The sequence below is a fragment of the Cucurbita maxima genome, unplaced genomic scaffold, assembly GCF_002738345.1.
Source record: "Cucurbita maxima cultivar Rimu unplaced genomic scaffold, Cmax_1.0 Cma_Scf00012, whole genome shotgun sequence".
NCBI lineage: Eukaryota > Viridiplantae > Streptophyta > Magnoliopsida > Cucurbitales > Cucurbitaceae > Cucurbita > Cucurbita maxima.
The window spans coordinates 1,789,465-1,803,065 of record NW_019272028.1 but is presented as its reverse complement, the minus strand read 5'-3'; the positions used below and the strand labels follow the sequence as shown (position 1 = coordinate 1,803,065).

Here is a 13,601-nt window from a genome sequence, read left to right as displayed (position 1 = left end):
AAATTATTTAGTTAAAAATTAATACCCTATTAAATTTGACTAAAATGTATGAAGACCAATAAGCTTTTCCGTAGTTTGAATTTTTCAATTTTGAATTAAGAAATTCCCACGGTGTGTTATTGAGTAATTATGAAGTCAATTAATACAAAAACATTTTTTTTTTCTGCATTAAATAATAATATAATAGAAGCAGAAAATATGGGATATTCCATTTAATAAAGCCTGGGCACCTAATCTGTACCAAAGGTTAAGGGCAACATGGTCATTCAGCACGGATCAACACTAGGAGACCAAGTCACATTCAAATTACATAAAATCCTTCCTTTTTTTCTTACCATATTTAATTAAATTGCTTGATTTGTATGACCCGTTATCTATATTAATAAAGTATATCTTTATTTCCAATGGCTTGATCGTAAAAATTATGTTATTAGTCAAGCGTGAATAGCTTGAAGCAATTCTTGATTAGGTAATCTTGTGGGAATTTTTATGAGATGCATACGAGCGAAGACAAAGTATGTCGAAATGAATCCTATTATTTTATGGGGATAGTTTTCATCAACTTAATCCAAATTCTAGATATGAATTATTACCCTTTAATAAAAATTTATTTAAATCATAGCTAAAATTTATAAAATTTTAAAATTTTATTTTCTAATTAATTTTAAATGGTCTTAGATATAAATCTAATTAATTTATTACCCCTCTAATTAATTTATTTTCTAATTAAGAAAAAGTAGAGTTGAGAAAATAAATAACATAAACACGCAAAGCACATGATTCGTATAAACTTTTTATGAATTTAATATTGAGAAAGGCGAGGGAGGAGCGCAGCCGCTGAAGCCTACAGGTCATCAATCAATTCAGGAGCGGTGACACGTGGTGTTTTATCCCCTCAAATTTGGGACCACCGTTCATTTCTTTTTCAATAAAAGGACCAAACAACGATATTAATTTGTGGCTCTGCCATTTCCATATTTTTCAGGGTTTTCTTTTTCACTTAAGTCCATTTCATTTTATTTTATTTTTACCCATTAATACTAATTTTTAAAGGTAATTAATAATGTTTTTATGTCATATTATTTAAAAAAACTAATTTAAACCCCTTTTTTTGTATGCGGGAATCTAATTATTGCACACCAACTTAATATATATATGGGTACATAAGGAATCTGACCCCACAAGAAGAAAAAAAAAATGTAAGAAATAAGAATTTGCATGATATTTTATTTATGTCTAGTTGTCAGCATTTTAATTTTAATTCATTTTGTAAATAGGGAGAAAATAATTCCCTTTTCTGACCTTCTAAAACTAATAAGCTTGTACCCCATGTGCCTTTCTAATTTATGGATTAAAAAAGAAAAAAAAAACATTTTTTATAATATTTGGTGGGTTGTGGATGAAAATATTTTTAAACTAAAAATAATTTTGGAAAGCAAAAGTATTGCTGACGTGGAATTTTGATAGGCTGGCAGTTAGAATTATGGAGTTATGGGAAAAAGCAGTTTGTCGTCCCAAGAATATGGGAAAGTGTGTCTTCTTTTTGTGTTCGTGATGTAAACTCCTGTCCACCTAATAATTAGAAAGGGTTTGAATGTAGCCTGTTAGCCTATAGGATTGTGCTTTCACTAAAATTAACACACCCACAGGTGACGTAAACAAATATTCCTCTCCTTGTTTCCAAATATTATGGAGTGGGCTTGGGCTTTTTAGATACACAGCGTTTCCAAAGGGCCCAACTGAGCCTGGATTCAGATTCACTTGGGGATATAATATTTAATTATTAATTAGTGTAACTCTGACCAGAGATGAAACGATAAGTTTAATATAAAAAAAAAAAAAAAAAACCAAGGTGAAAGCCAGTGGGTTTGTGACGTTCAAGTAAAATAAGGGGTACATAAATGAATCGAGACCACATACATGAATGAGAGTAATCTTAAGAATACTTAGAATTTTGAAAAATACTATCCATAACAACAATATGCACTTTCGTGTCTCAATCATAAAAACTCCAAAATTAAGCGTGTTTTCAATTTTATTTTGTATACTGTGGGAGGGGCCGAATCCAAATTCTAAATGTTAGACATAATACATTATATATATTTTTTTAATTATGGTTTTGAATAATATATTATCCATAAAATTTAGAAAAGTTGGCTATAGGTGGAATTAAGATTGTTCAAAAGTTCCAAGATTATCTAACCTAATCTATAATAATAAAAGATTTTACCAAATCCGATCTGCACATAATTTACTTAATTTTCGTATGACTTCATGAATATGTGTTTGAAAAACATGAAAAGTAACAGAGTTTGTGTAAATTAATGATGATTATCACATACTTACCCTTTTTTAACATTCAAAACTGAGATATTATTAATAATAAGAAAAGATATCAAATAACTCTATCTTTCTAATTATTTTATAAATAAAAAAAAAAAATCATAATCATCGTTAATGGCATCTCTATTCTGATAATCACTTCAACGACTACGGGTTAACTAAAGATACTGTTTTTTGATTTTATAAGAAATGCTTAAAACAAAATGTATTTATGAAAATAAAACTAAAGTCAATCTTGATGTGCCTAACTACGTTAATTAAGAGTGGAACTTAGGCTATGGTGGTTTATGACCTAATCACATTAAATAAAAAAAAATTATAGTCATGAATTCAATGCAAATATGTTTGATGACCCTATTGGATCCAACCATATGAATTTTTAGGATAATATTGTTGTAAACTCACTCATTTCTCAAAAATTTGAAGCGAAAAGCAAACGAGTAATAAAATCATTGTTCTTTAAGACCTTTGATATAGAAAAGATGATATGACGGTCTGGCGGTCGCTTATGAATTGTATTGTAGTTAGAGAAATAAAAACATTATTCTAACAACTTTAGTGGTTTCAAAAAATTCGATATTTAAAAGTCGGTAATGTTAGAAGACGACAACAAAAAAAAATCAAATAATCAGAGAGACTTATGATAGTTAGAACGGGCTGTTCGTCTAATGACCATTTCGAACTAGTAGTTGATTAACTATCACAGAACCCTAAACCCTAAACCCTAATGGAAAAGAAAGAAGTTTTATTTATTAGTGTTTTTTTTTTTCCTTAAAAAAAGAGTTGATATTTTTAATTAATTTCCAAATTAATGTATAGATATCTGCACTTTTTCAAACTAATTTTCTTCGACAAAAATTTCTTCCTCTCTTTCCGACACATCTTTTCTCCCCCTAATAATTATAATAATTATAACATATTTCATGCCATAAATAATTCAACTTCAACTTCAATGATATATTTTTAGAATCATTATAGAGAAATAATATCCAAAAAGTGCCTAACTAAATAAAATATATTTAATTAGAATAAAAATTAGAATTTCGAGTATTTTTGGTTAAAATCTAGGCTTTAAAAAGTGTTTTTTTCTTGGAATTTTCAAAAAGTTTTGGTATGGCTAAATTAATTTAAAATTTTTTGTGGGAATTAAAAAAAATGATAAAATCTAAGTTGGAAGGATGGGGATTGGCAAATCAGAAAAGGGAAAGCATTATCCCAAATGGGATTTACACTTTAGTTAGACATCCATCATAAGTTCCACTTTCACACAAAAATAAAATAAAAAAATAAAAAAAATTGAGAGAAAATAATGAAAATAAAATGGATAATATTATAAGTCCACGGATAATTAGGTGTAATATCACCCATACAAAATTTATTCGATTATGAAATCATGAAGCATATCCTATGTATTAGATTACACCGAAAGCTACAAAAATAAAAAAAAATAAAAAATAAAAAAAACAGCGAAATTACCTTATTCATACTGCTCTTCTTCCTCATACTTTCATGGAACCCACCTAAATAAAATTTAATTTTTTAAATACAAAAGTAGCTATTGCTTTAATAAATTTAATGCCCACTTTATATTATTGAAGCTTAGGTGGAGGGAATTTTTGTCACCGACCCACGTGGCGATTTTGCGAACTTACATGGTGACGTATGATTGTGCCGAGTAATTGCCATTTGGATTGCGGTTTGTATGCGTAGGATTTTGAACACACGCCTCAGATTTTTTGCACATTAAACTTATTTCTCCTTCTTTCCCACCGGAATATAACGTATGATCTGGCGGCCGACTCAGCAAGTCAACCCCGTTTTCCCCACTGTTTTGTTTCTACCCTTTTGCAGAGCCTCACCCTCAGACTTATATATATTTCTCCTCCTTAGTTATTGGGTTTATGAGCTCTTCACTTTCTTCTCTACAGCTTTCATAACAAACCAACAAGATGGGATCTTGTGTTAGTCTTGCCATGGAGAATGGAAGCCCTTATCATGGTATGTTCTTCTTTTGTTCTTTGCTGTTGTTTTTTTTTTTTGTGATTTTGTGTGTTTTGGTTGAAATTCATGAAATTAATGCCTAATCTCAAAAGGGTCTTTAAAAATTTCAATACTTGAGTGAATTTCATTGTAAAGGAATCATTTTGATGATCCGTGTGGGAAATATGGAGTAATTTGGCTGTTGGGGATTTGTGTATATAGGGAAGGATTCGAGTGATTATCAGAAAAATGGAAGCAATGAAACGAACGGTTCGTGTTCGTCCGCGTCGGTTCATCCAAGTCCAAGAACGGAGGATGAGATTTTGCAGTCCTCAAATCTGAAGAGGTTTTGCTTTAATGAGCTGAAAAAGGCCACTGGGAATTTCCGTCAAAGGAGCATGGTGGGAGAGGGAGGTTTTGGGAGTGTGTTTAAAGGCTGGATCGATGACCACTCGCTCACCGCCACCAAGTCCGGCACTGGCATAGCTATTGCTGTCAAAAGACACAATCAAGATGGCATGCAAGGCCACAGTGAATGGTTGGTCAGTATCTCATTAATACAAAGCTTAGATATGGTTTTGATTTTTTAGTAAGTGTCGTTGGAATTCATTATAGGCGGAAATCAACTATTTGGGACAATTGCATCATCCAAATCTTGTGAAACTTGTCGGATATTGCTTGGAGAATGACGATCAGCTTCTTGCTTATGAGTTCATGTCGCGTGGCAGCTTGGACAATCATCTTTTTGGGAGTGAGTCCTCTAGCTTCTAAATTCTTCTAGATTTTGAGTTTAGGTTTTGAAATCTAAATGGGAAAATTGGAAAAATTAAAAATTTTCAGGAGGATCTTGGTCTCAACCTCTTTCATGGAAGCTACGTATGAAAATTGCTCTTGATGCTGCTAGGGGTTTGGCATATTTGCATAGCAAAAAAGTCATCCATCGTGACTTCAAATCCTCAAACATCTTGCTTGATGCGGTATAAACATATATATATATATATATATGCAACACATTCTACACACAATACATCAATATCTTTGTTGTTCTCTAACAACACTTTAATCCACAGAACTACGACGCGAAAATCTCAGACTTTGGATTGGCCAAGGACGGACCGATAGGCAACCAAAGCCACGTTTCGACACGATGCATGGGTACCTATGGCTATGCAGCACCAGAATACATGTCCACAGGTATTTAATAGATTTTCGAACTTTCAGTTATATTTTGGTATAGTTTTCTAAACTTTGAGTTTGGTTTTGGAATATTAGGTCATCTGATGCCGAAGAGCGACGTATATAGTTTTGGAGCTGTTCTTCTTGAGATTTTATGCGGTAGACGAGCGTTGGACTCGACGAAGCCTCCAAAAGAACAAAACTTGGTAGATTGGGCAAGGCCTTGTGTTAACCACAGACGAGTTTTGAGGATTATGGACGGTAGAATAGAGGGGCAGTGTGAGGTAAAGAAGGCACTTAGAGTAGCTAAACTTGCGTTTAAATGCCTGTGGGAAGACCCCAAACACAGGCCTTCAATGTATGAAGTAGTGACGGATTTGGAGGAACTTCAGGACTTGGAATGAGCGATGGAGGTGCCAAAGGAGTAGGATCATCGTTCACCGTCATGAAAATGCAGAGACAACATCATTATTCTCTGCATTTTTTGGTTTTTGTTTAGTTTGATTAATGATCATTTCTTTGTTTGGTTCAACATGTGAAATATTGCATGTAAATCTGGATGAAATGTGTGTTTATTCCATTTATGGATATCTGCTACCTTTTTTCCATGCTACTTTTGAAGCTTTCATTTTTTCCATGCTTCCTCGGCGTTCTCTTACGACATGGTTACATTAGCCACTTCTCACTTCTAAGAATGAAAATTATCCTCGCAGACTAACATATGTCAATTCAGCATACTTTGTCTTCACTCACATGTATGCTAAAACAAAACATGCTAAAATGATATTTATTGGTCTGTAAAGGAAGAGGTAGGTAACGTAACCATATTCTAGAGGAATGTCGGAAGCATCATAAAACAAAAATAATAATAATAATGAAACCCAAGTCTTCATATATTTGGATTATGATCTAATTTCAAGATTTTTTTAAAAGTCATAATCTTCATTTTCAAATAACATCATATAATTTCTCAAATATCGTGTCTTGATGAAGTCAAAGATTCATAAATGACCAAACTAAATACTGTTGGGAGTTCAATTTTCCACAATTGACTAAACAAAAATAAAAAATAAAAAATAAAAAACATTATTATTTAGATATTAAAAGTCAACCAATGGTCAGCTAAAATATTATGTAACGCTTTTGGAAATGTCAGACTATTAAAGGAAAAATTAAAACTACTTACCTACTAATACTATACTAAAATAATACAAATTATGCCTAATTAAAGAATATAATCAAATTTATAGTATTTTTCTTGTGTTCATACTATTAAGTTCATATATTGAAACACGTGCAGGTAAAGTAATGTTTAGCCAAAAGATATTACTGGAGCCCTTCCTGATTAATTTAATCTTGATTATTAGGAAGCTATAAACTGAAATTTAATTGAATTAAAAAAAAAAAAACAAATCTGTCTTCTTATGTATATTATTTATTTATTTGGAACAAACTATCTGCTGTAACCCACATGACAGGTAATAGGTCAACAGGTCAATGTTATCGGCTGAATTTTTATATATATAAAAAACGAATAGCAATTAGTCATGTTTTATGATATTTAAAAATAAAAATTAATTATTCTGAATAATCAATTCTCGTCTTTAAGGGACTGGCCGCACTTTTGGAAGCGTTTTATTTTAGGAGGGTAAAATTGACAATTGCGCATATTAGTTCATTCACTCAATAATTAATTAATATCATGCATTGATTGAACGGGGTCTCATCTATTATTATTATTATTATTTTGAAATTATTGATTATTAGGAAATTAATGTAACAAGTTCCCAACCACATGTGAAAATTGAAATAGTTATTTAAAATTAAAGTTTAATTTGCGTAACTGTTTTTTCGACTAATTAAAAATAATATTATTAATTAAAAGATCCTAACTTGGAATTTGAAAAATATATTTGACAAATTAGATTTATGAATCAAAATTGATAAAAAAGCTTAGGTCTTAAAAAATATGTATTGGCTGTGTACTTTAGAATGTGAGGAGCCTTTGTACTTTATATGTATATATTTAAGTATCTTAAAATTCGATGGAAATCTGGTTGGATTATCTAACACTTCATAATAAAGAAATAATTACACAATTCCTCATTTTCGAGCTCACCAAGACCCTCAAGTGCCAAAACAAGGTTAGTAGTTAACTTTTGGCTTTCTCCCTTATTTTTTAAGATCGGTCTAGCTCTAAGGTTTCTCAGTTGACTCTCGAGAGATTGGTTAAAGTCGTGGTTGACTTTACAGCTTGAATGAACAAACTAAGATGACTCTTGAGGGATTGGGGCTAAATTGTTCAAAGTCAATCTCTCAAAAGGATGAACCGAATTGGCAAATAGATTTTAAGGGGTTGACCACTTATGCCTATTGATCAACCCTAATCGACTTTTGGCTTACCTCAATGTGCCTATGCCAAATTCTTGGGCCAACTCTTTTGGGCATAATCGGGTTTAGTGCTTAAATTTTGGGTGTATTGATAGCTACAAACTCACCCAACTAGCCATTTTGAGGATTGTAGGAGCAGATTGTTCCTTACAAACCGTACTAAAATCCTTAGGGAGATAAAGGAGGCGAGCGGATAACTCAAAACTCACCCAATAGCTCTCAGTTTCAGGGAGTTAATGCCATTTTGAACTACTTCTTCCAACTTGCAACTCCCTCCCCACTTGTTGATTGACACTGTCAGTGAGTGTAGGCCAAGGCCAGGTCAACCCCTTTAAGCTTAGCCCCCTTGCCCCCTTTCTTAATGGGAGCCAATAATAAAGCTATTTCCCCATAACCCAAAGCTAAACCACGCGGATACTCCCAAATTTTACTTCAATTCCACTCCTCAAAGCCCCAAACTTTGTCTTCCTCTCCTTTCCCCATCTGAATTTGTTTCTTTTTTCGTCCAACTCATTCAAATTGGGGATTCCTTGACAGCTTGGTCATGGAAACCCCTCTACCTTTCACACTTGCAAGACAAATCCACTTCCCATTCACGGGCTAGCCTACCGCTACCTCCCCATTTCACCATTTTCTCTGTATCCCCCCTTTTTCCCTATTCCCATTCTCCCTGTTCTGCAGCCGCTCTGTTGAAGGCCTTCTTTTGAGCTAACTGTTCATGGGGTCCTGCCTTAGTGCCAGGATTAAAGCCGAGAGCCCTCTTCACATTGGTTTGAATCCTTTTCTTTCCTTCTTTTACTTCACTTAGGGTTTCCAATTTCTGCTCTTCTTTGTTTTCTATTTCTGGGTTCTCTCTGCTTTTGATTTGGTTACTTCCTGAAATGGTTTGATTCGGATTTGGATTTTTCTCTTTTCATGTCTCTCTGATGGAAAACTAAAGTGGGCATTGGGTTGATTGTGTGTTCTTTGATGAGGGCATCATTTTTAGATCTAACTAGAGCTTTGAACAATGGCTTCTGCACAGGGTTGAGCTTCAAGTCTGCAAGAGATGGAAATGATAAGGGCAATTCAATCAGCAAGTCCTCATCTGTCTCCACTCCTCGGACTCCTCGAACAGAGGGCGAGATCTTGCAGTCCTCCAACTTGAAAAACTTCACCTACAATGACCTTAAAACTGCCACCCGAAACTTCCGCCCCGACAGTGTCCTGGGTGAGGGCGGGTTTGGTTCTGTCTTTAAAGGGTGGGTTGACGAGCAGTCCTTTGCAGCTACCAAGCCAGGAACTGGGTTGGTCATTGCTGTAAAAAGGCTCAACCAGGAAGGCTTTCAGGGTCACAGAGAATGGCTGGTTAGTTCACTTGATCTGCTAACCAAATTATAGCTTTTGGTCTATACTTGAATCATCTGTAATGTAGGATTGATTTGTGGATGTCTGAATTTACAGACAGAAATTGACTACCTAGGACAGCTGCATCATCCTAATCTTGTGAGATTGATTGGATTTTGCTTAGAGGATGAACATCGACTTCTTGTTTATGAATTTATGCCTCGGGGCAGCTTAGAAAATCATCTATTTAGGAGTAAGCTATTCACTTATTCTACTTGTATAGCTACTTGTTTACTTAGATTCTCATTTTCTCTCTTTGGGGCATCAGGGAGTGCTCACTTTCAGCCTCTATCATGGAGCCTCCGATTGAAAGTTGCCCTTGGTGCTGCTAAAGGTCTAGCTTTTCTACACAGTGAGGAAGCGAAAGTAATATATCGGGACTTCAAAAGCTCGAATATCCTGCTCGATTCGGTATCTGAAACGATTCGACCTTTTCAAAACTATGTTTCTGAAATATTTGTATTTGATCTCATGAACTTTGAAATGACAGGACTATAATGCAAAACTCTCTGATTTTGGATTAGCCAAGGATGGGCCTACTGGTGATAGAAGCTATGTTTCTACTCGGGTAATGGGAACATATGGCTATGCAGCTCCTGAATATATGATCACGGGTACCTTTCATTTTGCCTTGTTTGTTCAAAATCAGTCTTTTGAGTGTGCAAATTTCAATTTTTTACGAAAAGTGTGAGATTGAGAGGAGAACAAAACATTCCTTATAAAAATGTAGGAAAAGGTGGAAACCTTTTCCTAGTAGATGCGTTTTATTATCGTGAGGCTGACTGCGATACGTAATGGACCAGAGCGGACAATATCTGTTAGCGGTGGCCTTGGGCTATTACAAATGGTATCAGAGCCAGACACTAGACGATGTGCTAGCGAGGACGTTAGGACCCCAAGGGGATGGATTGTGAGATCCCACATCGGTTGGAGGGGAATGAAACATTCCTTATAAGGTTGTGGAGACCTCTCCCTAGTATTTTAAAATCGTGAGACTGACAGTGATACGTAACAGGCCAAAACGGACAATATCTAATAGCAATGGCCTTGGGCTGTTACAACAAGCCGATCTACTTGTGCTGTTATGTTAAAAAACATGATGATGTGTGACTATGAGTTGACTACTACTAGTTATCAAATTTACAAGCCTGGATTCATTCTCTTGTTTTGAAGGTCATCTGACTGCCAAGAGCGACGTGTATAGTTTTGGAGTTGTTCTTCTCGAAATCTTATCAGGGAGACGAGCTATAGACAAAAACCGACCATCGGGAGAACACAGTCTTGTGGAATGGGCCAAACCTTACCTCACCAGCAAAAGAAGAGTTCTCCAAATGGTGGATACACGCATCGAAGGCCAATATTCTACTGCAGGAGCACTGAAAGCAGCTAAACTTGCCATTCAATGCATATCAACCGAACCCAAGTTAAGACCAAACATGAACTCAGTGGTGAAAGCATTGGAACAACTTCAGGATTCCAGTGAAACAAGTGGAGCAAAGGGGGGCCCTATAAGCGAACCCGTAGACAAATCCAGTCAAGGCAGTGACACCACAAATAACAAAGCTGTTTCTTATCCTAGACCATCTGCTTCAATACTAAATCTATAGAAACCGAGACGAAAGAACGTCTGGTGAACCGGCTAACATTTGGACCGAACCCGAAAGGTAAAGATGGTATTTGGATGACCAACTCCTTGTGTACTGAAACACTGTACAGTTTCCTTTTGCTCAATTGTCCCCAGAATCAGTTCCCCATCCATCCCTTTTGTGTTTTTCTGTTCTGGCTTGATTAGAATAAGATTTGATTCCACTAAGATGAGGCATTATAAGCTTTTAAAACGCTTATTTCAAACATTTGGTTTAACAAAATTGAAAAGATATAGTGTTTTTTAGAGTTGAGTAGCAGAAAAATTGGGCATGTATCAAAGTTTACCATGTCTACCTGGCGGAGCGGAGATGGAGAAGCCTGTTCCGTCCCCATCTCCTCCACCTAGTGAAATTTCTCATTTATTTTTGCAAATATCCTTCTATTGGGGCAGATTTGATTATAAAAAACGAGAGATGTAGAGAACTTTACAACGAGATTGTGTTTGCAGCTCTCTCAAGAATCAAAATGAAATAAATTCCCTATATATCATATTACACGCCTGCTTACTTTGACTCGTACAAAACAAATATCTCAACTTTATATTTGTTGAATGTATTCTTTTAATTTTTGGATAAAATATTATCATTTTTTAATAAGAAGCTAAAAAAGAATTATATATTTCATTTGAGATAATATTAAAAAAGAATAAAAATTAAACAATAATATTTGTCATTTTCATTTTAAATCAAGAATCGAATAATATACTTTTATTAAATTTGATTGGAACATTATCCTTTTAAATACATAAAATATATATATATATATATATATTACCAAAAATAAATAAATAAATTTGTATATAATATTTATTAGAAGACAGGTAAAATTTTAATATATTCGGAGGCTTTTATCATAAGTAGTAATAATAATAATAATAATAATAATAATATTCCAAGCCCCCACGCATTCCTTCCCTTCTCATTTGAAGTAAAAGAAATGAAAAGAATGGGGCATGTTGGGCAGCTTTGATGTGGGCCCACGTCTGCGAGGTTGGTTGAGTCATCGATGTTGACGACTCGGCAGCGGGTTCTCATCTATATAACCCCACCGCAGCTTCAAAATCCTCCAAGCTTGACCCAGAGAAACAAAGCTATGGCGATTGGAATATTGGAGGTCAATTTGGTAAATGGAAAAGGATTTCGAGGCAAAGATATCCTGGGTAATAATAATCTTACCTGTCATTCTTCAAATTCTTTCTACATTTGATTTACTTTGTGATTAAGCTAATTTGATTATGCTATTAAGCTAATCATCTTCCTCTCATTTCGTAGGTAGAATCGACCCTTATGTTCTGATTCAGTATAAGGGCCAAGAACAAAAGAGCAGTGTTGCTAAAAGTTAGCCTCTTCTTTTTCTTTTTCTTTTATCTTTTTCAAGCTCATCAATTATGACAGTTTCTCTATGGAGAATTTGTTGGCCTCATAATCCCTCAAAACACCACATTATGGTTAAAACGAAGCATATTTGGGTGAATTTAAATGGCGTAGATGCAGGTGAAAGCCCAGTATGGAATGAGAAGTTTAAATTCCAAGCAGAGTACCCTGGGAGCGGTGGTGACTACAAGATCATCCTCAAGGTCATGGACAAAGACACTTTATCGGCCGATGATTTCATTGGTCAAGCCACGTAAGACCCTTATATAATAAGAACACTCGTATTATTATTATTATTGCTATTACTATCACCACCACATTCCAATAGGATGATCTGATTTACGAAAGATAGAACTAAATGACTGTGGCAGCATATATATCAAGGATTTATTAGCTTTCGGAGTTGAAAATGGGAGGTCGGAGATGTGGCCTCAAAAGTACAGCGTCGTAGGAGCCAACCTCAAGTACAATGGAGAAATTAAAGTTGGAGTGACCTTCACCCTTGAAGGGCATTGATAAAAAACCGCTCAAAATCTGAACCAAACTGAAAACTAGGTGGCTTGCCTTCACCAAATCCCTTGGGGAAATGTATGGAAGCTTGCTGCTCTAACCAAATTGTACTTTGTTTTTTTTTTATAATAAAATGTAATCAAAATAGTATAAACTAAGTAAAATAAGAAGATAAGTATTTAATATTTTGATTTATTAAAATTTTAAGATATTATAATATAATATCAACCCGTCTTAATTCAATGGTAAAATACATGACATTAATTATGTGGTTATGTGGTTCTAGATTCGCCGATCTTATGTAAAATAATATTTCTCTTGTATACTCAATCAAATGTTAGTGAGTTTGATCCTCACCACGACATCAACCTCATTTTTATTTATTTATTTATATAAAACATTGGTACACGGATATCTTTAGTGACAAAATTACTTTATTACCACAATTGAAATTACGTTAGTTTTATTTATTTATAGAGAATTTCAATAAATAAAGGTTCGTGTTATATTCAATTCAATTTTAGTAAATATAGCAACAACTAGGAACCAAATAAAATTTGATTTATTTGATTTCTTGTTTTTATCTTAAAACTATATTAATATATTTACTATGATGTAATTCTTTTTAATCTCATTGAAACATGGGAATCCTTAACCAAATTATTTAAAAATAAATAAAAACTATTATTTTAACCAAATTATATATATATTATTTTTATAAAATGTAGATAACGAAGAAATTCATGGACTTAATTTTCAAGCATAAAAAAAAATCTATATTATTTGTTTTTAAAT

General features: G+C 33.9%; 3 protein-coding genes across 7 annotated transcripts; all 3 read left to right on the top strand.

Moving 5' to 3' along the window:
- The first annotated feature begins 4,253 nt into the window (after nt 1-4,253).
- Nucleotides 4,254-6,112, top strand: LOC111487157 (receptor-like cytoplasmic kinase 176). The gene is made up of 6 exons (XM_023134420.1): nt 4,254-4,341; nt 4,546-4,865; nt 4,939-5,074; nt 5,164-5,300; nt 5,394-5,517; nt 5,596-6,112. The coding sequence occupies exons 1-6, from the start codon at nt 4,293-4,295 to the stop codon at nt 5,901-5,903; spliced, it is 1,074 nt and encodes a 357-aa protein (XP_022990188.1). The 5' UTR covers nt 4,254-4,292; the 3' UTR covers nt 5,904-6,112.
- A 2,159-nt stretch (nt 6,113-8,271) lies between these two features.
- LOC111487599 (receptor-like cytoplasmic kinase 176) lies at nt 8,272-11,169 on the top strand. 4 transcript variants are annotated; one of them, XM_023135052.1, is made up of 6 exons: nt 8,281-8,660; nt 8,915-9,237; nt 9,334-9,469; nt 9,545-9,687; nt 9,767-9,890; nt 10,450-11,169. In XM_023135052.1, exons 1-6 carry the CDS (start codon nt 8,609-8,611, stop codon nt 10,881-10,883), a joined length of 1,212 nt encoding a protein of 403 aa, XP_022990820.1. In that variant the 5' UTR covers nt 8,281-8,608; the 3' UTR covers nt 10,884-11,169. The 4 variants fall into 4 exon arrangements, with proteins under 4 accessions (XP_022990818.1, XP_022990820.1, XP_022990817.1 ...); XM_023135050.1 differs by having other exon boundaries at nt 8,272-8,660; nt 9,334-9,687; XM_023135051.1 differs by lacking the exon at nt 8,281-8,660 and having other exon boundaries at nt 8,684-9,237.
- Nucleotides 11,170-11,971: 802 nt separating this feature from the next.
- LOC111487751 (16 kDa phloem protein 1-like) lies at nt 11,972-12,991 on the top strand. 2 transcript variants are annotated; one of them, XM_023135273.1, is made up of 4 exons: nt 11,972-12,082; nt 12,195-12,260; nt 12,417-12,549; nt 12,668-12,991. In XM_023135273.1, exons 1-4 carry the CDS (start codon nt 12,016-12,018, stop codon nt 12,810-12,812), a joined length of 411 nt encoding a protein of 136 aa, XP_022991041.1. In that variant the 5' UTR covers nt 11,972-12,015; the 3' UTR covers nt 12,813-12,991. The 2 variants fall into 2 exon arrangements, with proteins under 2 accessions (XP_022991041.1, XP_022991040.1); XM_023135272.1 differs by having other exon boundaries at nt 12,411-12,549.
- Nucleotides 12,992-13,601: the final 610 nt, after the last annotated feature.